This window comes from Lolium rigidum, chromosome 6 (genome assembly GCF_022539505.1).
Source record: "Lolium rigidum isolate FL_2022 chromosome 6, APGP_CSIRO_Lrig_0.1, whole genome shotgun sequence".
Classification (NCBI taxonomy): Eukaryota; Viridiplantae; Streptophyta; class Magnoliopsida; order Poales; family Poaceae; genus Lolium; species Lolium rigidum.
The window spans coordinates 173,958,187-173,985,888 of NC_061513.1; the positions used below are offsets into that span (position 1 = coordinate 173,958,187).

General features: G+C 48.4%; 4 protein-coding genes across 4 annotated transcripts; all 4 read left to right on the plus strand.

The window, feature by feature from the left end:
* Positions 1 to 4,769: 4,769 nt before the first annotated feature.
* On the plus strand, positions 4,770 to 7,963 carry LOC124665476 (F-box/FBD/LRR-repeat protein At1g13570-like). The gene is made up of 4 exons (XM_047202886.1): positions 4,770 to 5,674; positions 5,751 to 5,900; positions 5,995 to 6,350; positions 7,636 to 7,963. The coding sequence occupies exons 1-3, from the start codon at positions 4,805 to 4,807 to the stop codon at positions 6,340 to 6,342; spliced, it is 1,368 nt and encodes a 455-aa protein (XP_047058842.1). The 5' UTR covers positions 4,770 to 4,804; the 3' UTR covers positions 6,343 to 6,350; positions 7,636 to 7,963.
* Positions 7,964 to 8,595: 632 nt separating this feature from the next.
* Positions 8,596 to 10,339, plus strand: LOC124663571 (putative F-box/FBD/LRR-repeat protein At5g22670). The gene is made up of 3 exons (XM_047201259.1): positions 8,596 to 9,603; positions 9,726 to 9,869; positions 9,980 to 10,339. Exons 1-3 carry the CDS (start codon positions 8,596 to 8,598, stop codon positions 10,337 to 10,339), a joined length of 1,512 nt encoding a protein of 503 aa, XP_047057215.1.
* A 1,983-nt stretch (positions 10,340 to 12,322) lies between these two features.
* Positions 12,323 to 18,006, plus strand: LOC124663572 (F-box/FBD/LRR-repeat protein At5g53840-like). Its single transcript, XM_047201260.1, has 3 exons — positions 12,323 to 13,348; positions 13,492 to 13,635; positions 17,403 to 18,006. The coding sequence occupies exons 1-3, from the start codon at positions 12,323 to 12,325 to the stop codon at positions 17,772 to 17,774; spliced, it is 1,542 nt and encodes a 513-aa protein (XP_047057216.1). The 3' UTR covers positions 17,775 to 18,006.
* A 1,515-nt stretch (positions 18,007 to 19,521) lies between these two features.
* Positions 19,522 to 21,674, plus strand: LOC124668040 (F-box/LRR-repeat protein At3g26922-like). Its single transcript, XM_047205246.1, has 4 exons — positions 19,522 to 20,493; positions 20,618 to 20,764; positions 20,925 to 20,973; positions 21,022 to 21,674. The coding sequence occupies exons 1-4, from the start codon at positions 19,549 to 19,551 to the stop codon at positions 21,378 to 21,380; spliced, it is 1,500 nt and encodes a 499-aa protein (XP_047061202.1). The 5' UTR covers positions 19,522 to 19,548; the 3' UTR covers positions 21,381 to 21,674.
* Positions 21,675 to 27,702: the final 6,028 nt, after the last annotated feature.

Sequence of the window (27,702 nt, forward strand, 5' to 3'; positions counted from 1 at the left end):
AACTACTTTAATAACATCACTAGAGTAGCACACGGATATATTGTGATACAAAACACATTGCAATCATAAAGGGATATAAATAAGCACTTCACTATGCCATTCATAACAGTGAATAAGTATTCACGTGAAATATAGCCTAAGAGACCCACACGGTGCACACACTGTCACCTTTACACACGTGGGACAAGGAGTCTCCGGAGATCACATAAGTAAAACCCACTTGACTAGCATAATGACATCTAGATTACAAGCATCATCATATGAATCTCAATCATGTAAGGCAGCTCATGAGATTATTGTATTGAAGCACATAGGAGAGAGATTAACCACATAGCTACCGGTACAGCCCCGAGCCTCGATGGAGAACTACTCCCTCCTCATGGGAGACAAGCAGCGTTGATGGAGATGGCGGTGGTGTCGATGGAGGAGCCTTCCGGGGCACTTCCCCGTCCCGGCGGCGTGCCGGAACAGAGACTCCTGTCCCCCAGATCTTGGCTTCGCGATGGCGGCGGCTCTGGAAGGTTTTCTCTGGTTTCGTCGAACGTGTCGTGGTTTTTGCGACGGAGGCTTTAAATAGGCGGAAGGGCAAGGTCGGAGGGGGTCCGGGGCCACCGAGACACTAGGGCGGCGCGCCCTCTCCGGGCCGCGCCGCCACCATGTGTGGGCCCCCCGTGGCCCCTCTCCGACGGTTCTCGGGTGTTCCGGAAGCTCCCGGGGATTCTAAGATCTTCGGTGTTGATTTCGTCCGATTCCGAGAATATTTCCTTACTAGGATTTCTGAAACCAAAAACAGCAGAAAACATGAACTGGCCCTTCGGCATCTCGTCGATAGGTTAGTTCCGGAAAATGCATAATAATGACATAAAGTATGCATAAAACATGTAGATATCATCAATAATGTGGCATGGAACATAAGAAATTATCGATACGTCGGAGACGTATCAACTCCCCTTGCAGAAATCCTCTTTCTCCCCGGTAACGGCGTCAGAAAACAGCTTGATGGCGTGTGCTCGTCATATGCAGACACGCTGTTGGGGAACCCCAAGAGGAAGGTGTGATGAGCACAGCAGCAACTTTTCCCTCAGTACGAAACCAATGTTTAATCGACCAGTACGAGAAAGGCGTGACTTCTGAAGGTGTTGTTGGCTGACTAGTGGCAGGGCGCACTACCGGCGTCAGCAACAACGTGAAACCTGCACACAACACAACCAAAGTAATTTGCCCCAACTTACAGCAAGGTTGTCAATCTCACCGGTTTGCTGAACACAAAGGATTAGACATATCGAATGAAAGGAAACGTTTGCATAAAGTAAACAGAACATGATTGCAGTTGAATTTATTAGTAAAGGAAATAGGACCGGGGTCCATAGTTCACTAGAGGTGTCTCTCCATAAAGAAATAGCATGTTGGGTGAACAAATTACAGTTGGACAATTGACAGAATATTAACCATATATGACAAGATGATTACTATTATATTTGGTATTGGGCATTACAACATAATACATAGACCGTAATCCAAATGCGTCTATGACAAATAATCCACCTTCAGGTTAGCGTCCGCGCCCCTTCCAGTATAAAGTTGCAAGCAACAGACTATCGCATTAAGCAATGTGTGTAAAGTAAACAATAGAATTACCTTTGGATAAAACATTGTTGTTTTCTCCCTAGTAGCAACAACATATCTACAATCTTATAAGTTATAAAGTCACTCTCCCTGAAAACTATAGACATGAACCTAATATCGAGTATAAATACCCCCACTTGGAGTCACAAATATCCACTTGGCCAGAGTTTCTACTAGCAACGGAGAGCATGCAAGATCACAAATAACAAATGACATGAATATATAATCAATCTCAACATAGTATTCAATATTCATCGGATCCCAGCAAACCAAACATATATGATTACATAAAGATGATCTTGATCATATAGGGCAGCTCACAAGATTGATACATGAAGCACAAAGTGGAGAAGACAACCATCTAGCTACTGCTATGGATCCATAGTCCAGGGATGAACTACTCACGCATCACTTCGGAGGCGTGCATGGTGATGGAGTTGCCTCCGGCGATGATTTCCCCCTTCGGCAGGGTGTCGGGAAGAGCTTCAGAACCCCCGAGATGGGTTCGGCGATGGCGGTCGCGATGGTACTTTTTGTGGATGGAGGCTCGAGTATCCAGGGTTTTCTCGAGAAGATGTATAAATAGGCTGAGGATTTAGGTCGGTGGGGCGCCTGGTGGGCCCATACCACCCCTAGGCGCGGGCCATGTCCAGGCCGCGCCATGGGGTGGTCTAGCCGCCCTGTGGCGCCTCTTCGACCCCCTCTGGACTTCGTCTGCGTTTCGGTAAAATATTGACTTCGGCTTTTCTTTCGTCCAATTCCGAGAATATTTCCTGTATAATTTTTCCGAAATACAAAAACAATAGAAAACATGGAACTGGCTCTGTGGCATCTTGATAATAGGTTAGTGCAGAAAATCATGTAAAAGTGCAAAGAAGTGTAAACAAAACATATATGAATTGGTGTAAAACAAGCATGGAGCATCAAAAATTATAGATACGTTTGAGACGTATCACCCTTCCACAAGCCGTGCAAGGCGCCACCGCCGAAGACGAAGCCGGAATCATGGTCGCAAGAAGCTTGGGAGGCAGACATGGTACGACGCAGGATCGAGATCACGACACGGAAAGGTCGGCATGTAGCCGCCGGATGAAGGCATCGACAATCACCAATGCGGTGCACGTAGCGGCGCTGACTGCCTACGCCGGCAGGGATGGTGGAGCCCATGGAGCGGCACGGTGAACGGCACCACGCACATGCCTGGGAGAGCCTCCCCATCCAAGTCGGGCTTCTTCAACGACAAAGACACCACAACGCTGAGGTTCTCGCTGCATTATGTCCCTGCCGCATATCGGGTTCAACCCCAACGCCATGTTCTCACTGACGCGCGAGTAGCGGTGTCAACAAGCGCACGACGATGATGCTAGTGTTCCCTTCACAGGGCATAGGGGTCCGCTTATTTTCAAGGTCGGTGTCGGCCACCCGTTTGACAGAATGCCGATGAGCGGCAGAGTCTATGTGAACGCAAGGGGAGAAGAGGCGGGGGATGATGAGGAATAAGAAGACAACGAGTGAGAGGAAGAACTAGGAAGAGGGCGATGAAGTGGACGAGGAAGAGGAAAAAGAAGAGGGCGACGAGATAGAGGGGGGCAATAAGAAGAAGACATCGATGGGTACACGCGGCCCCAAGTGGAAGATGCTAGAAGATAAGTGTTTGTGCGACTCTCGGGCGAGGGTGAGCATTGATGCGATCACCGACACCAGTAAAAAAACATGGTGCCTATTCAGCAAGGATGAAAGTGGAGTTCGATGAACGTAAGATCATAAAAAAGGACCACACCACAATGGTAATGAAGAGGAGTCAAAATGTTATGTCAACCCGGTGGAGCGTCATACAAGCGATAATGAACACATTCCAAGGCTATCATGCGAACATTGAACAAAGGCCGAAGAACGGTACAAATGCGATTAACCACATAAGTGCGCATCCGTCACTTTTGTGAGTGCTTTTATAATGGGATATGCATTGATATATTTCTTTCTTGATTAGTTGGACGGTGCTCTAGCCTTATATCGTTCGAAACACGGGGCCCGACAATTCGGCTTGTTGCATTGCTACACCAAGCTCAAAGATGTTGAGAACTAGAGGTTGACGCACATTCAATTGGCGAAGAACAAAGAACTCGTCATTGATCTTGAAGCGTTGTTGTCAACCTCGGCGGGGCGTCCTATTGGAAACAAGGCGGACCAGGCCACCACTATTGACGTAGCATCATCCGACATGGTCCAATCGTCGATTGGCAAGTGCCTCGCGCGATGTCTCGCCAAACCAGGTCCTCTATGGTGCGACGAGCGACGAGAGGTGGAACACCTTGTTTTTGAAGCAAGAAGAGCAAAATTGTGATCGAGAAGGAGAGAGTCACCATGAAAAAATGGAGAGAGAAATTTATGATCTTGGCCATCGGCACGTCGGGAATGGACCCCAAGCTAAAGGCGACACACATGTACTACCGCGACATGATCATGCAAGAGATTGCTGATTGAATGGTTACGACGTCAATACCAGCGGTGGCAGTTGCTGCTGCGTCTACGACTGCATCAGCGTCAGCGAGTTCACCTGCGATGGCGTGACAACAGAGCAGAACGAAGTCGTGGTTTTGGACACCGGAGCAACCGTCGACAACTGGAGAGCCACCACCGACGACTCAGGACAACCCATTCCGTTCTTCTAGGCTTTATTTTTTGCCCCGGTTGGTAATATTGAACGTGATGATCATGGCGGGAACTTTGAACTACTCATTTTGAAAGTGACTATCATTTTTAATTTACAATTTTTTCGCTCGAAATATCTGTTTGGAGACATGTTTGGGGAACACCGTTGAGAACATGCGCGCTCCTAACGTGGCACCATGCTGCGGCATCTCTCAACCGAACAATCTAGCGCTTTTCTCTGAAGCCGTTCGTGGAACGCGAGTGGAGATGCTCTATTTTTTTGGGGGAACGGTTGCTCTATATATTTTTTTTTTTTGAGAATAAACAGATGCTCTATTTGTGACAAAGTATGCCAACCTAATCTCTTACCCAAACAGGGACGGCCCATGGAAGTGTGGCCCGCACAAGCATAGGAGCTCGGCCTTTACACCCAATTAACCTCCATACGGCCCAATCTTTTACTCCTGCCCGCTGCCCCAGATCTCTGCCGACTCCGCCGCCTCCCTCCGCCGTCTCAACCGCCGTCATGGAAGAAACCCTCGCCGCCGTCCTTTCCTACCTTCCGCCTCCCCCGATCTCCCCCACCACATCCTTGCCCTCCTCCGCCGCCTCCGATGACGAGGACCGCATCAGCTGCCTCCCCGACTTGCTCCTCCGCAACATCATCTCTCGCCTCCCCACCAAGGACGCGGCCCGCACCACCGCCTTCTCCTCCCGCTGGCGCAGCCTCTGGGCCTCCACTCCGCTCCACCTCGACGACGCTGGAATGGCTCCTGCCGCCGTCACCGCCGCTCTGAACTCCCACCCGGGGCCGGTCGCCTCCGCCCGCCTCTCCTCCGAGCACCTCGCCTCCATGGAACCCGACGTCCTCGACTCCTGGTTCGCCTCCCTCGCATCCAAGAGCATCGAGGTCCTCGTCGTCGTCAACGGCTCCTGGTCCGAAGAATGCGAGTGGCGTCCTCCCCCCGGCCTCCTCGGATGCGCCGCCCTCCGCCGCCTCTGGCTCGGCCTCTGTCAGTTCCCGGACACCTCCGGCCTCGCTCCGGCCTTCGTCAACCTGAAGGAGCTCGGGATTGTCCATTGCTCCACGCAGGACCGCGAGCTCCACGCTATGCTCCCGCGCTGCCCCGACCTTGAGAGCCTCGCGATCGTGCTCACACAGGACTACCCAAGGTACGTCCACATCTGGTCAGGGAGCCTCCAGTCCGTGGTGGTGTGGAGGTCCATGGTCAGAGAGGTGCACCTCGACGATGCCCCCAACCTGGAGCGGTTGCTGTTGGAGCCGATTGACGGCGCATCTACTCACGTCAAGATCATTAATGCGCCGAGGCTCAAAGTTTTTGGCTACTTCGATGTTGGACTGCATCAGCTCAAGATCGGCCCCACTGTCATCAAGGTGGCCTGATTCTTCTTTTCACATCATCTTATTTCCCACAATTAGATGGTACTAATTGCATTTCGATGCATTGCAGGATGGAATATGGATGAAGGTGAAACCAAATGCGATGGTTCGAACCCTGAGGACATTGGCACTGAAGGTGCAGTTTGGAGTCCAGGAGCAAGTGAAGCTAGTGCCCCTCTTGCTTAAGTGCTTCCCATGCCTAGAAACCTTGTACATCAAGGTATTGATTCCCAGTCACTTCGCCATTCTTGTAATCTTGTTTTTGTTTTTGTTTGCGCATTTTGAGTTCATTGCATCACTTGCTTGAAATACAGTCGTCTCCTTCTGAATCACCAAGCAATGTTGATGTGGACTTCTGGGAACAAGTAGGCCACACTGAATGTGTTACTTCACATATCAAGAAGTTTGTCTTCCAAGATGCCCGAGGAGAGGACACGGAGCTGGCATTTGTAAAGTTTATCATGGAAAGAGCCCAAATGTTGGAGGAGATGCGTGTTCTCGTGGATGACGGTTGCTCTAGAGATCTTGTGCTAAGTCGTTTATCTTCAGAAGGGTGTGTTTCTGCAGATGCTAGTGTGGTGGTGGAGAAGCAAGACGTGTCACATTCTTGGAGCTTCCAAAGAGCTAGTGACATGTCTCAGGGTGACCCCTTTGAGTGCTGAACTTCGAGGTACTCACAGGACTTACTCTCTTGCTTGTTATCTACTTTGTGATTTAATTTTGTATGGTTCTCTCATTTCCAAAATCTGCATCTCAGAACAGTATATCGCATTTTGTTAAGACAGACTATGAAACTTTACTAGTTACATTTGTTTTATAGTGAATAAAGCCTTGCATTTCTCTGCTTGGCTTTGATATAGATATTCCCTACCTACCGCCTATTACTATTCACCAGCTTAGCTATGCTCAGTTGGTATTCCATATTTTGTTTTGTGATCAGTGTGCTTGTTCTGATATAATATACTAGAAATGTGCTTCTCGGTGTCAAATGATCCAGTTATTCGATTTTATAAAACATTCACTGTGAAACTTATGTGTTATGCACAACATCCATTATTCTGATCATCAGTATAGAAGTGAGAGACATGTTAGTTGTAAAATACGAAGCTCAATGTATGGTACTGTATTTACCTTGAATTGTAGTACTTACTACATATTCTTTCTGCATTTTTTCTTCTGATAGTTCATCATTTTTTGAGTTTGTCATATCATAATTTTGAACTTCTGTAAGCAGCAAGAGAGTGATGGTGTCTGCATCGCTCATGCTGTCATTGGTTTTGTTAATAGCTCAATACATTAGATTACCTTACTGTTTTTTACCTTCATTGTACTCATGACTCAAGATAATTGAATTTTGATGCATTTTTTTGTGTTATACAAATTGGCATATTTAAATCATCAATCAAGTAAGCCTGTTTTGGTTGTAACAAAATACGCACCTGAACATGTTCGTTGTTTAATACTACTGCATCAGCCTAGTAGCCATATATCACACGAACATATGAGACCCATTGTCTTCACAATGGCCTGGAGTCCTCTCCAATGTCTATTCCTGAGATCACTGCATTTCATCAGCTACAGTCAAAATCCCCATGTTGGTATTGGCACCTGCAGCCTCTGATGTGTGTACTATTCTGGTTGTTGATGGCAGATCAACTCACTTTGTTTTTTTGTCCGCGTCTGGAGAGGTGCATCCTGTGCAACTCACAATTTCATAAGCAATGTTGATCTACTGAAATATTATTAGTTGTAATCTGATCTGCTAACTAATTGTGAAATAGTGAACATACTATCTCTGTCTCATACCTTGTTCGTCTTGTTTAATCTCTTTTCTGTGCTTTGAAATAAGTGAAATTATTTTATGTTCAAGAAAACTAGGTTTTCTAGCTATGGCTACTACCTTTTGGGATTATAATTTGTCGAGTTGAGCCTTAGTGACATATGCCATATTTCAGGTGTTTGTATTAGCTCTTCCACTTGCGATAGAAGACTGCCACTGCATGGACAAACTTTGTTCATCTTGGACCATCCAGATGAAGGACTTCATCAAATCAATTAAGAGCTAGATCTTTTGAAGGACTAGTCATTTCAATCTCTTCTCGTGAACCTTATGCTGTGTGTGCCGTTTATGTTGTACGATGGATTTAGTTTGTGTTATCCATACTCCTTCTGTGTTTAACTCAATTATTTCCCCTTTCAAATACGGAGTAATTTTAAGGGTACAGGTTGACATGTGTAACTGTATTTTTTGTTCCCCCTTTTGTGGTTCCTGGCTTGATATGGTATGAGGGCGTGATCTGCAAGTTAAAACGACGTGAAATGCCAAATTTGAAACAGGAATAGGAAGCTTCGTGGAGACCTAATCAATTCTAACTTTTTTTGTTTCCCCCTTTGTGGTTCCTGACTTGATAAGAGGACGTGATTGGCAAGTGAAAACCACGTGAAATGCCAAATTTGAAACAGCTACAGGAATGCTTCGTGGAGACCTAATCAATTCTTGTGGTGGAAGATTAACACCCTCCACCGCTCCACGCAAAATGTTTATGCTATTTTGAAGTTTAAAGATGAACGAATTCTCAAGTAGGGTTGCATATTTGCTCATGTATCCGCTGGTGATGTTCGACGTTGAGAAAGATTAATCCAGCTATACATCTTAGTTCAAGTTCAAGTAGAGTATTTTAGTGTAGCAGTACTTCCTCTAGTGCCCGTTTTTCCGACAGAACATAGAAAAATCGTCTGATGGGCCCATTGATACTCACTCCCGGACATTCGGCCCAGCAGGCGAGGCGACCAAACCCTACACTCCTTGTTGCCTAGCACAAACCGACAAAACGGTGCGCGGCCTCCACCACCTTCTCCCCTCCTTCATTTCTGAAAACCCTCTCTTTCGTCTCCTCCCGCCGCGGCCGGCGACGATGGCAGCCACCATGGACGGCATCATGAAGGCCATCTTTTCCTGCATCCCCGCCGCGCCATCCTCCGCTGCCGACAGCTGCCTCTCCGCCGACTTCTCCTCCAATTTCCCTGGCGGCGGCGGCGGCGGCGGCGGCGAGGACCGCATCAGCTGCCTCCCCGACGCGCTGCTCTCCAACATCGTCTCCCGCCTCCCCGTCAAGGACGCCGCGCGCACCGCAGCGATCTCCCCTCGCTGGCGCCGCCTACGGTCGTCCACGCCGCTCGTCCTCGTGGACGCCGACATCTTCCATGACTACGTCGTCGGCGACGGCCACGGCCACGACGGCCTCATCGACTGGCGCGGCCTCACCAGAACCGTCTCCCGCATCCTCTCCGGACACCAGGGGCCCTTCCGCACCATCCACCTCACCACGGTCTGCAACTACGCGGCCGCCCGCGGCGGCAGTGCGCTCGTGCGCTGGCTCCACCTCTTCGCCGCCAAGGCCGTCGAGGAGCTCGTCCTCGTCAACTTCCCCAGGTGGCCCCTCGACAACACCCTCCCCGCCGAGGTCCTCCGCGTCGCCTCCCTCCGCCGCCTCTACCTCGGCCTCTGGGACGAGTTCCCGGACACAGATCACCTCCCCCGCGGCGCGCACGTCTTCCCGCACCTCCTCGAGCTCGGCTTCTGCCGCACCGACATCAAGGACAAGGACCTCGACAGCCTGCTACAGCGCAGCCCCGTGCTGGAGAAGCTCGCGCTCATCCTCAACTACGCCACGCCGCGCAACGTCCGCGTCCGCAGCCGCAGCCTCCGCTGCGTGCTCTTCTGGATGTCCATCGCCGACGGGCTCGACGTGGCCGTCGCCCCGCGTCTCGAGCGCCTCATCCTGTGGAACGACTGCCCTGGTGCCTGCTTCGACAAGAGCTTCCGCACCAGAGTCAAGATTGGCAACACGCCGGCGCTCAAGGTGCTCGGCTACTTGGAGCCAAGCATCCACGTGCTCGAGATCCGCAACACCGTCATCGAGGTCTTGCTACTAGCTTAATAATTTCTTCACTCGACTTACCATGTTTTTTATTCCTACTAACTCCCATATATGCACATATTTTCATTGTGATTGATTGATGTGGAATTGCACACGGATTGTAGTTTGGGACAAAGGCGAGCCCCACCACCACCCTTACAAGTGTCAAGATCCTGGGGTTAAGGGTGCGATTTGGAATGCACAGGGAGACCAAAGCGCTGCCTACATTCCTGAGATGCTTTCCCAAAGTCGAGACATTGCATATCATGGTGAGCATTCCATTCCCAATCTCCTCATTTGGCCTTAGTATCTGTCTATCTGACGATTGTGTCCTGCACGGTCGGTGGCTAATCGAACTTGTTAAACGCTGATTCTGCAGTCTGCTGAAGCTGATGAGCCCACTGGCAAGCTGAATTTCAAGTTCTGGCAGGATGTCGGCCCCCTCCAGTGCCTGCAGTCACACATCAAGAAGGTGGTCTTCAAGAACTTCCGTGGGTACCGCAGTGAGCTTGCATTCCTCAGGTTCGTTGTGGAGAGAGCACAGCTGCTGCAAAACATGGTTATCGTGTTGGCAGATGATTCAAAGGAGGGGGTGGCCGAGAAGCTGAAACCTCTGGCTTGCAGCACCAAGCGTGCCAGCAGAGACCCGAAATTCATGATCTTGGTGCGCAAGGGGGGCAGCCCGTGGAGCTTCCGTGTGGCATCCGATCTCTCCAAGAGTGATCCTTTTGATTGCTGAAGCTGATCAAGGTGTTAGCTACAGCCTACAGCTGATATGTTCCGATCATGATGCACATCATTTCCATGTCTTACGCTAAACTACGCACAGACTATGGTTGTTTGTCCATGTATGATCTATCTGATATGCAAGGCGCGTAGCTAGGTTATGAATTCTTGGCTTATGTTTTATCTAGACGTGGAGTTTGTTGGGCCAGCAAGGAGAGAGCAGGGTATTGAACAATGCAAGTTGCTACAGAAGCTAGTCAGCTAGATGGTCATTTGTCCATGCCATGTCTGATGCTATCGAATCGTCCCTAACTGGTTAATTTGCAGACATTGTGCATTTTCATGAGATTTTGTGCCGCTATGTTTTGCTGAGTTCGTTTCTTTGTGATGCCCTGCCATTCAGGCGTGCAGCCATTGGGCTTATTCAGTTATTGGTCGAAATGTACTTCCTGGTACTTACAGGCGATATATTTCTGATTCATTACTGCACAAACCTTTGTCAATTGTTGATCCATTAATTAATGCTCGGAACATCATCCTGTAGGCAAGGCACTTGTTTAGATTATGGATCTTGGCTTATGTTTTGTCTAGACGTAGAGTTTGCTGGTCTAGTAAGGAGACATCAAAATATTGAACAATGCAATTTGCTACTGCATTGTCAGTAGTTCATGCCATGTCTGGTGCTACCGAATTGTCCTTAACTGATGAATCTGCAGACATTGTGCATTTCATGTGATTTTGTGCTGCTATTTTCTGGTTTCTTTGTGATGCCCTGCAATTGGGTTTATTGGTTGAAATGTACTTCCTAGTGCTTACAGGTGATAGTAGTATTTCAATTGTTGATTGATCAATGCACGAACTTTCTTCAATTGTTGATCCATTAATGCTCAGAACTTCATGCTGAAGCATAATATCATTGCGGTTATCTGCAAGGTTTGGTATTTCCGGCGTTTTGATCTGTGTGGTGTGTGCTCACCGAGATTAAGTTAGAACATATGTAGTGAAGACATGGTAGTGTGTTGGTGTTGAAGAACCAGCACCCAAGGCCAGGTTGAGCAAAGCGTCAGCGCCAGAGCAGAGAGCATCTGCATCTGCAGGAGAATGAAGTCCTGACCAATATTTCATAAACAGAATTGCGTTGGTGTTGCCACTGAAATGTTATTAAGCTGACGGCACAAATGAGTTTGCTCTTCGTGAACTTCAATCATGAGTCATGTTAATTGCTTCCAGTTTTCGAAGTGGTTATGAATGTGAAGCTGAAGCAGAGCCGTATATTGTAGGGGTGTGAGATTATCAGATTATTATGGAATGGTATTGAATAAATATTAGAGCATCTCCAGTCGCGTAAACATCCCAGTCGCATGCCCCAAAGGCCGCTTCGCTCCAGACGTCCCTCAAATATTGTCCGGCGTCCCTAGCCCATCCCATGTGTATAGAGTCTCCATCAGGGACCCGGACACGATTTTTACACTTACTTTTTGTTTGGAGGTCGCGCTTGGGACGTGATTGAAAGGACCTCCTCCAAACGAAAATTTCGTCCGGACGTCCCCAAACGAAAATCCGGCACTATTGCCGGACGTCGTTTGGGGATGCGACTGGAGATGCTTTTATACAGCCTATTTTAGGGAACGGAGGGATATCTGATTTTTTTTTTTTTTTTGCGGGGGTTGTATATCTGAATCTAGTAGTAATAATTGGTTCCTAGTTCAGTAGTTCCTCTCAAGTAGCTGTTCTTCATGCTCGAATGTTGCTGGCTATGATCAAATGTGATTGAAAGCAAGGTGATAACGCAAATGGAGCACAAACAGGGGAGGGAGTAGCAGTGTAGCACTGCCATTTGCTGCTGCTTGTAACTGACACAAATTTTGGTTGTCATTACCTGTAGTAAAAAAGGGTTTAGCTTTTGGTCACCCAGAAGTTGCACAGGCAAACCCTACACCCTACAGCAAACTGAACCGCCGCCACCGCCACCTCCTCCATCCCACCGCCGTCAGTGATGCCAGGAGCTCCTCCTCGAAGCCCAGGCCACCGGTCCTCTTGTGGCGCCGGGGTGGGGCGCGTGCCTGCTGATGATATCATGTCCGCTCTCCTCACGTGCCTCCCCGACCCTCCATTCTCCGCCGCCCGCGGCCGCGGGACCCTCTTCTGCGGCGCCGCCGGCGTGGAGGACCGCATCAGCCACCTACCCAAGGCACTGCTCTCCGACATCATCTCCCGCCTCCCGGCCAAGGATGCCGCCCGCACCACCACGCTCTCCACGCGCTGGCGCCGCCTCTGGGCCTCCACGCCGCTCGTCCTCGACGACGCCGACCTCGTCGTCTTCCCCCAGCGCGGGGGCCCGCCGAGAATCGACTGGGCAGCCGTCTTCGCCGCCGTCGACCGCATCCTCACCTCCCACCCGGGCCCCTTCCGCTGCGTCCACCTCACCGTCTGCTACATGGCCCCGCACGGGGGCGCGCTCGCCCGCTGGCTCCGCCTCCTCGCCGCCAAGCGCGTGGAGGACCTCGTCTTCGTCAGCAGGCCGTTCCCCGTCCACGTGCGCCTCCCCGCCGACGTCCTACGCATCTCCTCCCTCCGCCGCCTCTACCTCGGGTTCTGGCATCTACCAGATCTCTTGCCCGGCCTTCCCCGCGGCCCCGAGGTCTTCCCGCACCTCCAGGAGATCGGCCTCTGCCACAACGCCACCCGCAGCGCACTGAGCGCCGAGGTGATCGAGCACTTGCTCCAGTGTAGCCCCGTGCTCGAGAAGCTCGCGATTATCCTCAACTACGACGGTCCCACTCACTTCAGCGTCCGCAGCCGCAGCCTCCGCTGCCTGGTCTTGTGGATGTCGTTGGCGCGGGAGCTCGCCATCGTGGCAACCCCGCGTCTGGAGCGTCTTATCCTCTGGCAGACCATCCCGGGTTACCCCTGCGACTTCTTCGTCACCAAGCTCAAGATTCGCAACGCTCCCGACCTGCGCGTCCTGGGCTACTTGGACCCAAGCATCCACGTGCTCGAGATTGGCAACACCGTCATCCAGGTCTCCGGCCTGGTGCATCTTCTCTGCTGCTTTAACTCGTTTCACAATACTGTATATTTGTCACACTTAATTGTTCATGCCAAGCACTAGTAGTATGTACTATGATCTCCCGTCGCATTCAACTCTTATTACTTATACTGCAGGCTGGAACAAGGATGAGCCCAGCTAACATGGTTCCAAGTGTCAAAATCTTGGCTGTCAAAGTGCGATTTGGAATCCGCAAGGAGGCCAAGATGATCCCCACCTTCCTGAGATGCTTTCCCGGTGTTGAGACATTGCACGTCATGGTAACAAATTCACTGACTATTATCATTTTCCACATCCAACATCATGTTAATGATCTAGATCAACACATTGTCCGTGTCCACATCAATTTGTTTCGTGATCCATAGATTTCTTTTCGTATTTTGTTTCTGTTACCTCCAATCATGTAGCATGCTCATGCTCAAAATAAGCTGTTCATGCTTTTGATCTGGTTCTATATCATCACCCAACAATTCTATACATTTGTACATGAGCATGCCTTATTTTTTTGGTAAGTAAACTGTAATGGGGAACATATACGTAACATGTATTATTTGATTTGACGCTGCAAAAACAATCTGGATAGTTGGATAAAGTATTGAGAAATGCATAGTACTCTTAGTTCGTCAAAATGTTCCTCCTTTCATGGCAGTAGAAAATGCTTGTATGTAGAACAACACAATTGTCGATGGAGGGATGCTTGTTTATGATTTCGAACAACCACGTGAGGTTTGCTTGTTCATGTTATGCAAAAAGAAACTTTGTTGGTGGTGATAAAAATTGCTTGTTTATGCAATGTAAGAATTTAAGAAATTTTCATGACAAAATCTTTGTTACTGGTGAATACATGTTTATGCATTTGGAACATGGTGATGGTGTTCATGCATGTGCAACATTTGTAAATTTGTTAAGATTTATCTGAGTGTCATGATATGCTTTCCCAGCGTCTAGACATTGCAAGTCAGGGTAACAAATACACATACTCAATCATATCATACTCCACATCCAAAATCATGTTAATGATCTAGATAACACATTGTCTATGTCCAGACCCAGTTTGTTTCCAGATCCAGTGATTTCTTTTCACTTATTCTTTCCGTCATTATGTGTTCAGCTCAAATCATGTACTATGTTCATGCTCAAAATACGCTGTCCATGTTTTTGATCTGTTCTTTGTCATGCTCCAACAGTTATGTACTTTTGTACATGTCTACATGAGTATGCCTTATTTTTGGTCAGTCAACTGTAATGGGGAGGAAATATGCATTATATATCGTTTGGTTTGATACTGCGAAGATAATCCAGATTGTTGGATAAAATGAGAAATGTTGTTAGTTACTCATCTGATATAAATATAATCAAGTTAACTGTAACGGGGAACAGATATGCTATATATTATTTGGTTTGATGCTGTAATGATAATCCAGATTGTTGGATAAAATGTGAAATACTGTTAGTAACTCATCTGAAATAATCCAGTCAACTGTAACAGGGAACAGATATGCAAAATATATTATTTGATTTGATACTGCAAAGATAATCCTTGTTGTTGGATAAAGTGTAAAATACTTTTAGTTACTCATCTGAAATATCAAAATGTTCTTGTCATGGCACTAAACAATTCTTGTACATACCAAAAAAAAAAAATGTTTGCTCTTTCATGCTTTTGGAACAACCAGTATAGATATGCCTGTTCATGTCATGCAAAAAAAAACTTCGTTGATGATGATAAAAATACTTGTTTATGCATAAAATAACTTAAGAAATGTTCATGAAAAATCTTTCTTATTGTTTTATGCATTTGCATCATAATATTTGGAACTTTTTTAAGATTTGCATGATATTGTAGTTAAGTGTTCATCCATTACGTTGGAGAAAAATGCATGGAGTATTCAAGTTATACAGTGAATATTGCGAGAAATATATATATGGATTTATGCTATTTTTATAATAAGTCATGTAATATTTTTGTACTCCCAAGAGAAATATTCATGAATAATGAAAGGATTTATACTTTGTTTTTTCAAGATAATGCATCATGAATATGTTTGGATTACAAAATGGTACTAAGAAATCAGTTTCCATTTGTTTTGTCAAAAAAATGTAAATGTTCACTATTTTGTGTTAGGGCATCTCCAGCGGCGCGACGCATTTCGGACGTCGAAACGGACGCGCAGTGTCCGTTTGCGTCAGCCGAAATGGTCGAAATCGTCCGGGCGTCCGTTTGCGTCGGGGGGTGGCTCCAGCGGCGCGACGCATAAATTTTTTTTTTCATTCATGCAACCATAATTTACGTTCAAAAAACATAAAAACGCCATAAAGGCGTGCTAAAAGTTGCTGCTGCCTACTGGTCGTCGTCGCTGACGAGGTTAATGAACTCCGGCGTCGGCCATGGAAGCTCGTGGAGGTACCGCCGCATGGGCAGGAGGCTGTGGCCAGGGATCCCACGCCGGAGCAGCAGGCGGAGCGCGGTCGTTGGAACGCGTCGGCGTAGCCAGAGGAGTCGCCGGCCTCCCCTGCGCGAGCGCTGACTCCCGCAGCTGGATTGCGAGCCCCTCCCACAAAGCGAGCTCGTTGAGCTCGTCTCGCGCGCTGTTGGCCAGTGCCATGGCAATGGCCTCATCCTCGGAAAGGTCCGGCGGCTGGGTCTCCGGATCCCACGCCGGCCCGCCGTCGTCGTGGTCGTAGTCGACCATGTGGACGTCCTCGTCCGCGTCCTCCTTGTCGTCCGCGTCCTCGGCGTCGTTCTCTTCTTCTTCTGCGGCGATCTCTCGGTCGAAGAAGTCCACGTCGCCGAGGTAGCCAGCGCGGCGGCGCGCGTCGAACTCCCACGTCCCGAATGAAATCCAGTTGTAGGAGTTCAGCGCGTACGCCTCATCCTCCCGCAGATCCGGCGGCAAGATCTGCCGGCGGCGGCGCACCTCGTCCCGCCGCTCTCGGCCCTCGCGCGGCACGGGGGGACCGGCACGCGCCGCGAGTTCAGGTACCAGCCCCCTCCCGGCAAGTTCGCGTCCGGCTATGGCACAGGCCGGTTTTCCTCCCATAGCTGTCGCGCGAGCTCAACGCGGACGTACCGGCCGACCCGTGCCTTCTTGCCGGAACGCGAGCCGCTTGCCTCCTGGTCGTTCTTCGTCTTGCGGAACGGCCAGCATTTCTTTCCCATGGCGTCGGTGGGGTGGATACTGTGGGATTTGGCAATGGTTTGGTCGTCGAAATGGACGCCGGCAGCGTCCATTTAAAAGGCTCGACGCCATATCGCCTTCAATGGCCTGCCGGTGCAACGTCTACTAGCTGCGCACGCTCGCGGAAGCCGAGGCACGCCATTAACGCGGCCCTGCGAAGGCTGCAGCGCGCCGCCCGGAAGTAATGCTGCGGAAGACGAAGCAGTTGTGCCGCTGCCAGGCGGGCCCGTGCGAGGACCGAGCGGACACTTTGCGCGTCCGCGCAGCGTCCGCCGAGACGCAAACCTGGCGCATATTTGGGCCAGGTTTGCGTCTCTGCGGACGGCCCGGTCACTTTGCGTCGCGCCGCTGGAGGTGGTGCACGACGCATTTTCGGTCACGGCGGACACAAACGGTCGCTCAGCGTCCGTTTGCGTCGCGCCGCTGGAGATGCCCTTAGGAAAAATGTACCAGCCTTCCTCAGTAAATGTGTATTTTATCCTAAAAACTTAATATTAAAATAGTTTACTGAAATGTAGTGAAGAATTTCTACTTTGTAGTGTTCAAAGGAGTGTTGGAAAGATATGATGGGGGTTGAGGATATAATGAGTACAAGATTTTTGGCTGCTGCGCAAAAAGGCTGAGACTACACAATAAGAAAGATTTTTTTTTTTGCGGGTCAATAAGAAAGTTAGGAGAGGTGTGGGTGTATGTTGTAAGAAGATAGCACAATTCTCCAATAAACTGACATCCAAAATAGACTGTGGACCCCAACATACGAGGGGGGATGCATTTTCTCCTAATTTGGCAGTTGCATCATCTCTTGTTGCCACAACTTTATTTACACTGACCATACACTAAATTTGCAGTCCGATGAAGCTGATGAGCCCTCTGGCAAGTGCAATCTCAAGTTCTGGCAGGAGGTAGCCCCCATCGATTGCCTGGAAGCACGTGTGAAGAAGGTGGTGTTCAGCCAGTTCCGGGGGAAGCGCATGGAGCTTGCGTTCCTCAGATTCGTCCTTGAGAGAGCTCAGATACTGGAGAAGCTGGTTGTCGTGCTGGCCAACGGAGACACTGCCACGGAGGACGATGAGACGTGCACCAAGCTGAAAGCTTTGGCCACATCAAAACGGGCCAGCGAGAGCCCTCCTACGGTGGTGATCGTTGCGCGCGAGGGAGACAGTGCTTGGTGCTTCCACAGGGCATCTGATCTTTCAGCAAGTGACCCCTTTGATGGTTGAACAGCCCAGTTTCATGTTTCAGCATCCACATTAGTACCATGACAGTCGGCTCTTTCAAAAACTTTGGCATATGCCTTGCATAGACAGAGTTCTGGCTGATACAGTTAAGATTTTCCACGAACTGACTGAACCTAGTGCCACCATATAGAAGATAGACTCTGCACTTGATGTGATTTATAGTCTTAATTTATGCACGTTTTCGTTTTCTTATTAGGGAGACGTTGTTGCCACAAACGGCTGGATACATGTAAGAGTTAAGATGGTGCACATGCGGGGATCCTCATTCTCAGTGATCACAACCTAAGTATAGAAGTATTATTTGTTGAAATGGATGTGATTGAACATCTGAGGTTGCTGTTTAATGCTGTAGAGGAATGTGTAGTTGTTCTTTGTGAAATTGTGCGAGAGTTGCTCTAAGATTTAAATATTGCGTGTGCCGGGTGCTAATCTTCCCAAGGAGGGGTCAGTCAGCCGCTAATTAACATAATCCAGTTTTGGCAACAACAGTATTGGCTTCATGCCATATTTCTCTTCTTGATTTCTTGTTATGCCACCTTTCACACTACACAGCATGAACCTGATTTCTTGCTATCTCAGCAGCACTACTTATGGTTAAAACGGATGCTTGATATTTTGTTCGGAATTTATGTGTAATAGCGGGGTATGCTAGGTGGCTGTGACTGGACTACATATCCTTATTTATGTGTCCTGTTTCAGTTTGGAGGCACTCCAATAAATTTTGATTAGCTGAAAATCTGAACTATCTACTGACAGGAGTAGAAATCTGTTGATTTTTTTGTATGCAAGGCAGTAACATATGATGTTGTTAATTTGTTGCGTGTTCCATGTTTAACTATGCAAGTATCTGATTGAATAGTGGATATAACATGATCCAGACTGGTTTAAGAATTAAGATACTCCCTCAGATTCATATTACTCGACACTAGTGTGAATTTATCTAAAACTAAAATATATCTAGATACATCTATATTAGAGGCATCTAATATGGATTGGAGGCAGTACCACAAGATCGAAATTGAACATTATTACTCAGTATGTTTCCAATGAATGCGGTGCATAAATTTAATGAAAGTCCACGACGTATAAATTTTTCAAATGTTTTAGATGAAAATATGAACATGTATGATACCGAATTGGTATCAATAGATTTACCATAAATTATATTTATTAAATATTGTAAGTACATATTGATGTTTTTTCTCCATATTTGGCAAACATGGTAAGGTTTGACTTTTCATTAAATTTAGACCGGTGTAGTATCAAGATAATCCATCAAAATAAAAATAAAAATTAGTTGTGATTAAGATCCTCAACCTCTTGCGATACCTGGTACTCACGAGCACTGCTTTTATTCAGTACTGCCATTCGGTGTTCTGTTCGATTGTCTCCCAATCAGCAGTTTGCTCTTTGTGCGCTCGAATAACGAGGCACGTACCAGGTTATGAAACGCAAAGCTAGCTCTAATCAACTACTCCGTAGTACTAGGAACTAATCAGTCCTTGGACATTAGTTTAACAAATCCTGCTTGAAACAGAGGGAAAGCAAACAAACAAACAAAAGCGAGTATTGAAACACAGGTGGGCCCATTGGGTTCCTGCATCCGGCCCAGGAACTCGAAACCCTAACAAGTGTCGCGTCGTGGCCGACTAGATGAAAACCCCATTCCCTTCCCCTCGACCACTCCCCTCCTCCCTCGCTTCACTGGTCGGCACAAACCCTCGCTTCACTCCGCTCTCGGACCGGCCGAGGAGCCATGGCGAACCATATCCTTCAGATCGTCTACCCCTGCCTCCCGGAGTCCCCGTTCCCGGCCCTGGACCCGGACTTCGACAAGCCCTCCTACTCCTCCGACGCTGCCGCCGGCGGCGAGGACCGAATCAGCGCGCTCCCCGACGACCTGCTGCGCAACATCTTCTCCCGCCTCCGCGTCAAGGACGCCGGCCGCGCCGCAGCCACCTCCCCGCGCTGGCGCGACATCTGGCGCTCCACCCCCTGCGCCCTCGAGGACCGCCACCTCATCCGGCGGGTGGACCTCGAAGACGGCATCGACTGGAGCGCCCTCGCCGCCGCCGTCTCGCGCGTCCTCGTCGCGCACCCGGGCCCCTTCCGCTGGGTCCACCTCACCTGGAACTTCATGGGCTCCCAGGAGGAGGCGCTCGCCAAGTGGCTCCGCCTCTTCGCCGCCAAGGGCGTCGAGAACCTCGTCCTCGTCAACCGCCCCTGGCCCCTCGACGTGGCCCTGCCGGCGTCCATCCTCCGCTGCTCCGCGCTCCGCCGCCTCTACATCGGCGTCTGGCACTTCCCGGACACCTCGCGCCGCACCGTGCCCCCGCGCGGCCCCGACGTCTTCCCGCACCTCCAGGAGCTCGGGATCTGCCACACCATCATGGACGAGCGCGACCTCGACTACCTGCTCGCCTGCAGCCCTCAGCTCAAGATCCTCTCGTTCAACGTCAGCTACGGCTTCCCGTCGCGCCTCGAAATCAGCAGCCGCAGCCTCTGCTGCATGCTGCTCTGGTTCTCCATGGCGGAGGAGCTCGCCATGGTCCACACCCCACGTCTGCAGCGCCTTATCATCTACACCCCTGGAGAGGGCCAAACGCTCAGGGTCAAGATTGGACATGCTCCTCAGCTCACCGTGCTCGGCTACCTGGAGACGGCCGCACACGTGCTTGAGATCGGCAACACCGTCATCACGGTATCGCCCTGGAATTTCCTTTCCCATATAAATTTCTTAATTAATCTTGGTGCCTATGCTATAGTTTGATTTGCTGTGACTTCAATTAATCAAGTCCTTAACCGTTGCCTGCATTGATTCGCAGGCTGGGGTACCAAATGTGAGTCCACATACTATGCTTCCAAGTGTCAAGGTGCTGGCTTTGAAGGTCAATTTCGCAGTCACCAGTGAAGTGAAAACCATGCTCCGTTTCTTGAGATGCTTTCCCCAAGTCGAGACGCTACACGTTATGATGATCGTAAGTTGTGACCCTCTTTTCCCTCCATTGGCATTCCTAATCTTTTCACTGATCGTGCACTTCGATTTTCCCCAAGTGTCAATCTGAAGGAGGAGGCGGGGACAAGAGTGATGACAGTGAAGAAGAGAACGAGGAGGAGAACCACGACGACAACAGTGATGACAGTGAGGAAGAGAACGAGGAGGAGAACCACGACGGCAACAGTGATGAAGAGAACGAGGAGGAGAACCACGGCGACAACACCACTGCAGCGGCGGCTGAAGCTAGTGCCGAGCTCTCCAAGTTCTGGCAGGAGGTCGATCCGATTGAATGTGTGGAGGCGCACGTCAAGAAGGTGGTGCTGTTCCAGTTCAGCTCGGGGGCCAACGAGCTTGAATTCCTCAAGCTGGTTCTTGAGAGAGGACTGATGATGGAGAATGCTGTGGTGGTGCTTGCTGGTTCGAAGGATGCTGCTAACGCGGCTGCAACCTTGGGCAAACTCCAGTCGTTGGCTTCCACCGCGAAGTTGGCTGCGGAGCGGTGCGCACTGGAGATTCTTGCACGTCCACGAGGCTCTTGGACCTACCGCAGAGCGTCTGATCTTTCTGTGAGCGACCCCTTTCCTGGTTAAGGGTAATGCAGCGATGGTGCCTGAGCAGCTAGAGCATCGATCATTTTGGATGAATTTAAGAACTTACCAGGAGTGTTGAAGTAGCAGCAGCTATGCAAAAGACTTATGGCTTCTATGTTTGCAGTTATCTGCATTTCTACTAATAGCCATTTTGTGGCTGCGTGTTTTGGCAACTGTGGCCTGACTTTGCTTATGCTACAACCGCGCAACTTTTGTTTATGCTTGCTTGATGCTGTCTGGGAGTGAAACATTAATACTAGCTTGAGGCACCTTAGTAAATCTTCCTTTTGCTTACAATCTTTGCGAATTTGCATGAGTGATACTAGTTCTGTTAATTCCAATCTTAAATTTTTGTTTTGCTTGCTGAGTCCATCTACACTACGAGACGTTGTTCTTTAGTGGATGACACTAAATATGAATTCTCTATGTAGTTTCCCTGGTGGGTTCAAAAAGGTGTGCATATATATGAATATGCTAACAGTATTGCCAGTGCCAGATTTGCACATTCATGCATGTGCGATGTACCTCGGTATACATTGCACGCATCATGTCAAAGTTTTTTTTGTTAATCTCAACAAGCATTTAGGAGTAGTTTCACATTATTATTATTCAATACTAGTTAAACATAAAAATTGCAACAATATTACTACCGGAGTTTAATCGACGTGGAGTGTTGCGTGATCCAACGTGGACCTAGGCAGCAGCTGCGTCGATTAATAAGTCTGAAGGGAGTACACAGATACACTTTTCTAGACCAACTTATCTCCGACGGGTTAAAGATCATATAGATGATGATTTTACTACATGTCAAAAGGCTTATGCCTAGAATCAAGGGTCATCACACTGCGGTGAACGTTTATCAGATATTCACCCCCTTTGACATACGCTAACAATATATGGTTCTTAGACCTCCTCCTCCCCCTAGACAAAACATAGGCAGGAGCAATTGATAGAGTCCTAAAATTTCAATACACAACAAACATGGAAAATCTCATGTGCAATATGATCACCCACTACAATGTGTAAGACATAAACTAGGCATTTGTATTATATGAAACACCAAAGAAGAAAAAATCAACCAATCAGTTTCACACATTGTTTCTTTCTTCAACCCTCCAAAGCTAACTATAAGAAGGAACATGAAACTCGCCTTCATGGTTTATAACCTAACCGCTGATGAAAGAGGCTCCAAGACTGCACATTTTCTTGATGTTGTTCTTTTCGGTGTCTATTCGGTGCATGTCCAAGCCTATCGCCTAAAATAAAACATACTTTGAACTCACATGTAGACATAAGCTAATGATGTATGACATTATAGCAACATAAATCTATTTATATATTTTGACAAAGTCTACGACGAGTTCCACTAGTAGCTTTATATCCGGTTCATAATATTGTGATCAGTCAGTTTTGCATATCCCCTCCAGCTAACTAGGGCTAATACTCTATTATTTGGAGGCAGTTCTGAAACCGACCGGGAAAATCATGTTCTCCCTCTCAGTCGGTTTATCCCTAGAAACTGACACCGGTAAGCTAAAACTGGAGTTGTGTCCATGATAAACTTGTTAAAGTATCTGTTATGATACGGAAGTTCAGTTTAAACCCTGACGGAAGTTCAGATAGAGATAGATAGAAGTTCAGATGTATTCGGGGTGATCCGATCGTAACTATAAGATCAGGATCATCCCTTCCTTTTTCTCGTTTGTTGTAACCTTCCGTGTACTCATCCTCTGCCGATGTTGGCATATAAATTAACCGATGGAAGTCCCCATCGTTAAACCAAAACCCTCTAGCGATCATATGGTATCAGAGCCTACTTCCTAAAACACATCTACAGCCTCACCGCTTCACCACCGTCGCCATGACGAACCCCTTAGCCGGTCTAGCCGTGAGCGAGAAGCTGACCAGATCCAACTACCTTCTCTGGCAATCACAAGTTCTTCCACCGATCCGTGGAGCTCGTCTGACGAGCTTCATCGACACCAAGACGGATGCTCTGCCAGAAACCATCACCGTCGAAAAAGACGGCAAGCCGTCCCAGGAGGCCAACCCAGCCTACGATGCATGGGTGGCGACGGATCAGCAGGTTCTATCATTCCTGCTAAATACTCTTTCACCTGATATTCTCATCTCTGTTATTGGGATGGAAACAGCGGCAGATGTCTGGAGCGTGATCAAGTCCATGTTCGCCTCTCAGTCCCGAACGTGCATCTCCAATCTGCGAGTCGCACTCGCCAAAACAAAGAAAGAGAACATGACCACGGCCCAGTTCTTCACCAAGATGAAGGGCTTCACTGATGAGCTCGCCGCAGCGGGCCGGCCAATCGACGAAGAAGAACTCGTCGAGTACCTTCTCGCCGGCCTCGACGAATCCTACAACCCCCTCTTCACCGCCATTGGGGTTAATGGAGCAAAAGATCTCACCGTGGGCGACCTGTACGCCCAGGTCTGCGCCTACGACAGCCGCATCGAGCTGCTTGGTGGTGACACCAGCGGAGGTTCCTACGTCAACTCAGCGCAACGTGGACGTGGCGGACCGCGTGGACGTGGCGGACGCAGAGGAGGCCGTGGCTACAGCAGCCGTGGCCATGGTCGTCAGCAGCACGGCGGCAATGGTGGCCGTCGTGGAGGAGGCAGGAGCGGCCACAAGGACCGTGACCTTGTCACCTGCCAAATCTGTGGCAAGCCGGGCCATGAGGGCCTGGAAGTGCTGGCACCGCTACTCCGAGGATGAAGAAGAAGAGGAGAAGGGCGCCAACATTGCATCATACGGCGTGGACACCAACTGGTATGGTGACACGGGCGCCACCGACCACATCACCGGTGAGCTCAACAAGCTCACCATGAAGGAGAAATACACCGGCTGTGAGCAGATTCATGCGGCCAATGGACAAGGTATGAACATTAGCCATGTTGTTCATGCAATTGTTAAAACCCCCTCTAAATCCTTGCATCTAAAAAATGTTCTTCATATTCCACATACCACCAAAAATCTTGTCTCAGTTCATCGCTTTACTAGAGATAATCAAGTATTTATTGAATTTCACCCGTGGTACTTTTATGTCAAGGATCAGGCAACGAAGAAAATTCTTCTTAAAGGACGATGTGTGCGTGGCCTCTACCCGTTGATATCTTCGCCATCCATCAAGAATAAACATGCCTTTAGCATCTCCAAGCCTTCAGCTGTCAGATGGCATAGTCGTTTAGGACATCCTTCCTTTCGCATTGTTCAACAAGTTCTTAGCAATTATGAACTCCCTTATTCAAATAAATCTAGCATTGAGTCGGTTTGTGACTCCTGTCAAAGAGCCAAAAGCCACCAACTTCCCTATGAAAGATCTACTAGTGCATCTACCTACCCCTTGCAACTTGTGTTCTCCGATGTATGGGGACCAACACCTATGTCTGTAGGGAAATATGAGTACTATGTAAGCTTCATCGATGACTTTAGTAAATTTTCATGGATTTATCTTCTCAAGAAAAAATCTGATGTCTTCCAAGTGTTTCATAATTTTCAGCAACTTGTTGAACGCCAATTTGACAGGAAAATTCTAGCCATCCAATCTGACTGGGGTGGTGAATATGAGAAACTAAATTCCTTCTTTCGAAAGATAGGCATTGAACATCATGTGTCATGTCCCCATGCACATCAGCAAAACGGTTCCTGTCGAGAGAAAGCATCGCCACATTGTTGAAGTAAGCCTTGCTCTTCTCGCAGATGCATCCATGCCACTCAAATTCTGGGATGAAGCCTTCTTAACTGCCACACATCTCATTAACATGTTGCCTAGCAAGGTCATTAATCATGAAACACCCATGGAACGACTACTCCACAAAACACCAGATTATGCTTCTCTTCTTGTTTTTGGTTGTGCATGTTGGCCTAATCTTCGTCCCTTCAATCAAAGAAAATTAGCCTTTCGTTCCAAACAATGTGTCTTCCTTGGCTATAGTCATATGCACAAAGGGGTTAAATGTCTAGACATTGCTTCTGGTCGTGTTTATATTTCACGCGATGTTGTATTTGATGAAACAATGTTTCCCTTTGCTAACCTCCACTCCAATGCTGGTACTCGTCTTCGTCAAGAAATTCTACTTCTACCAGAATCTCTCCAAAACTCACCCATGTTAGCTCAAGAGGGGGCACAACATTGCACTGATCTAACATCTAATGTCGCAGTAATTCCTGGTGTTGCAAGTGCCCTGCAGGAACAGCAAAATACAGGTGAAAATTTTGTGCAAAACAGATCAGAAACGCGGCCAAACGGAGCAGATTTGGGAGCTAGCCAAAATCGCACAAGACACGAGGCTGATTCGCCTCGGATCACGGAAACCTCGGACAGCAGAGAAGAATCTGCATCGGGATCCGGGGAGGCGTCAGCGGGGTCCTTTTCATCTGCAGCAGCACGCCAGTCCGCGGGCGACACGTCGTGCGGTCCCGCCACGGAGCCCCACAGGCGCATGCATGTGCCTGACGCGCGCACAGGCCGGTCGCCATCAACCGCGTCGCCACACGCTGGCGACCACCAGAACGACGCCGCGTGGCATGCAGCCAGTCCGTCGCGCGGGGACGCGTCTCTGACAGGATCAAGACCTGCTGCAACCTCGGATCAAGCGCCAGTGAGTGGATCTTCTGTGCATGGTGGATCTGCAGCGAAATCAGCAGCACCTCCAGCCCGGGTAACAAGGTCCAAAACTGGTCATGCCAAACCAAAAATTTATACTTATGGAACTGTGAGGTATGGCTTATCTTGCTCCACAAATGAACCTGAAACTTTGCAACTAGCACTAGCTGATAAAAAATGAAGAGAAGCTATGAATGATGAGTATAAGGCTTTAATAGAAAATAAAACATGGCATTTAGTACCATATAAAAGGGGAACAAATTTGATAGATTGTAAATGGGTCTATAGGATAAAAAGGAAAGCTGATGGTACTATTGATAGATATAAGGCTAGATTAGTGGCAAAACGTTTTAAACAACGATATGGTATAAACTATGAAGATACATTTAGTCCTGTTGTTAAAGCTGCTACTATTAGACTTGTTCTAGCTGTTTCAGTATCAAGAGGATGGAGCTTGAGGCAACTAGATGTGAAGAATGCGTTTCTTCATGGTGTTCTGGAAGAAGAGGTATATATGAAGCGACCACCTGGTTATGAAAATCCCAATGCACCCTATCACGTGTGCAAACTTGACAAGTCACTTTATGGGTTGAAACAAGCACCAAGAGCATGGTTCTCAAAGTTAAGTTCAAAACTACAAGAACTTGGTTTTCTAGCATCAAAGGCAGATACATCACTTTTTATATACAATAAGTCAGGCATTATTATGTTTGTGCTAGTATATGTTGATTACATTATTGTTACTAGCTCCTCCAACAAAGCAGTCAATGCACTCCTTCAAGATCTTAGCTCGGCATTTGCATTAAAGGACCTTGGTGAATTACACTTCTTCTTGGGTATTGAGGTAAAGAAAATTAATCAGGGTATTATACTAACCCAAGAGAAATATGCTTCAGATTTGCTCAACAGAGTTGGATTGAAAGAGTGCAAGACACTACCCACTCCATTGTCAGCATCAGAGAAGCTTTCTGTCACTGAAGGAGAACTTCTAGGACCAGAAGATAGTACAAGGTATAGAAGTATGTATGGATACGTTGTATAGAAAACAAAAAATTTCCTACTGCGAGAACGCAAACCAAGCCAAGATGCAATCTAGAAGATGGGAGCCGAGGAGATGATCGAGACTCACCCTTGAAGATTTCCAAATCCTACAAGATGAGGCTCTTGTTGCTACGGTAGACGATCACTTGCCGCTTGCAAAAGCGCGTAGAAGATCTTGATCACGGTGCCACGATCGGGCAGCACCTCCGTACTCGGTCACACGTTCGGTGATGAAGACGACGTCCTTCTCCCCGTTCCAGCGGGCAGCGGAAGTAGTAGCTCCTCCTTGAATCCGGCAGCACGACGGCGTGGTGGCGGTGGCGATGGAGAACTCCGGCGGAGCTTCGCTAAGCATTGCGGGAGAGGTGGAGGAGGTGGGGCGGCTAGGGTTTGGGAGAGGGGGGCGCCGGCCACTATGGGGTGCGGCCACCTTGTGGTGTTGGGGTTGGCCGGCCCCCTCCCCTTGTCCCTCATTATATAGGTGGAACACCCAAGAGTTGGTCTACAAGTCTTCGAATAAGACCCCAAACCAAAACCTTCCATATGACATGAAACCTACCCAAGGTGGGATTCCCACTTGAGGTGGGACTCCCACCTTTCCTTGGGAGGGGGTGGCCGGCCACCTTAGGTGGAGTCCACCTGGGACTTTGATACGT

Excerpts from the sequence above, each read along its gene's own strand:
- LOC124668040 (XM_047205246.1), top strand. The coding sequence starts at position 19,549 with ATGGCGAACCATATCCTTCAGATCGTCTACCCCTGCCTCCCGGAGTCC. Across the intron at positions 20,765-20,924 it reads TCGAGACGCTACACGTTATG|AGTGATGACAGTGAGGAAGA; the intron begins ATGATCGTAAGT and ends CACGACGACAAC. Across the intron at positions 20,974-21,021 it reads GGAGAACCACGACGGCAACA|CGGCGGCTGAAGCTAGTGCC; the intron begins GTGATGAAGAGA and ends ACACCACTGCAG.
- LOC124665476 (XM_047202886.1), top strand. The coding sequence starts at position 4,805 with ATGGAAGAAACCCTCGCCGCCGTCCTTTCCTACCTTCCGCCTCCCCCG. Across the intron at positions 5,675-5,750 it reads TCGGCCCCACTGTCATCAAG|GATGGAATATGGATGAAGGT; the intron begins GTGGCCTGATTC and ends GATGCATTGCAG. Across the intron at positions 5,901-5,994 it reads TAGAAACCTTGTACATCAAG|TCGTCTCCTTCTGAATCACC; the intron begins GTATTGATTCCC and ends CTTGAAATACAG.
- LOC124663572 (XM_047201260.1), top strand. The coding sequence starts at position 12,323 with ATGCCAGGAGCTCCTCCTCGAAGCCCAGGCCACCGGTCCTCTTGTGGC. Across the intron at positions 13,349-13,491 it reads TTGGCAACACCGTCATCCAG|GCTGGAACAAGGATGAGCCC; the intron begins GTCTCCGGCCTG and ends CTTATACTGCAG. Across the intron at positions 13,636-17,402 it reads TTGAGACATTGCACGTCATG|TCCGATGAAGCTGATGAGCC; the intron begins GTAACAAATTCA and ends CTAAATTTGCAG.
- LOC124663571 (XM_047201259.1), top strand. The coding sequence starts at position 8,596 with ATGGCAGCCACCATGGACGGCATCATGAAGGCCATCTTTTCCTGCATC. Across the intron at positions 9,604-9,725 it reads TCCGCAACACCGTCATCGAG|TTTGGGACAAAGGCGAGCCC; the intron begins GTCTTGCTACTA and ends CACGGATTGTAG. Across the intron at positions 9,870-9,979 it reads TCGAGACATTGCATATCATG|TCTGCTGAAGCTGATGAGCC; the intron begins GTGAGCATTCCA and ends CTGATTCTGCAG.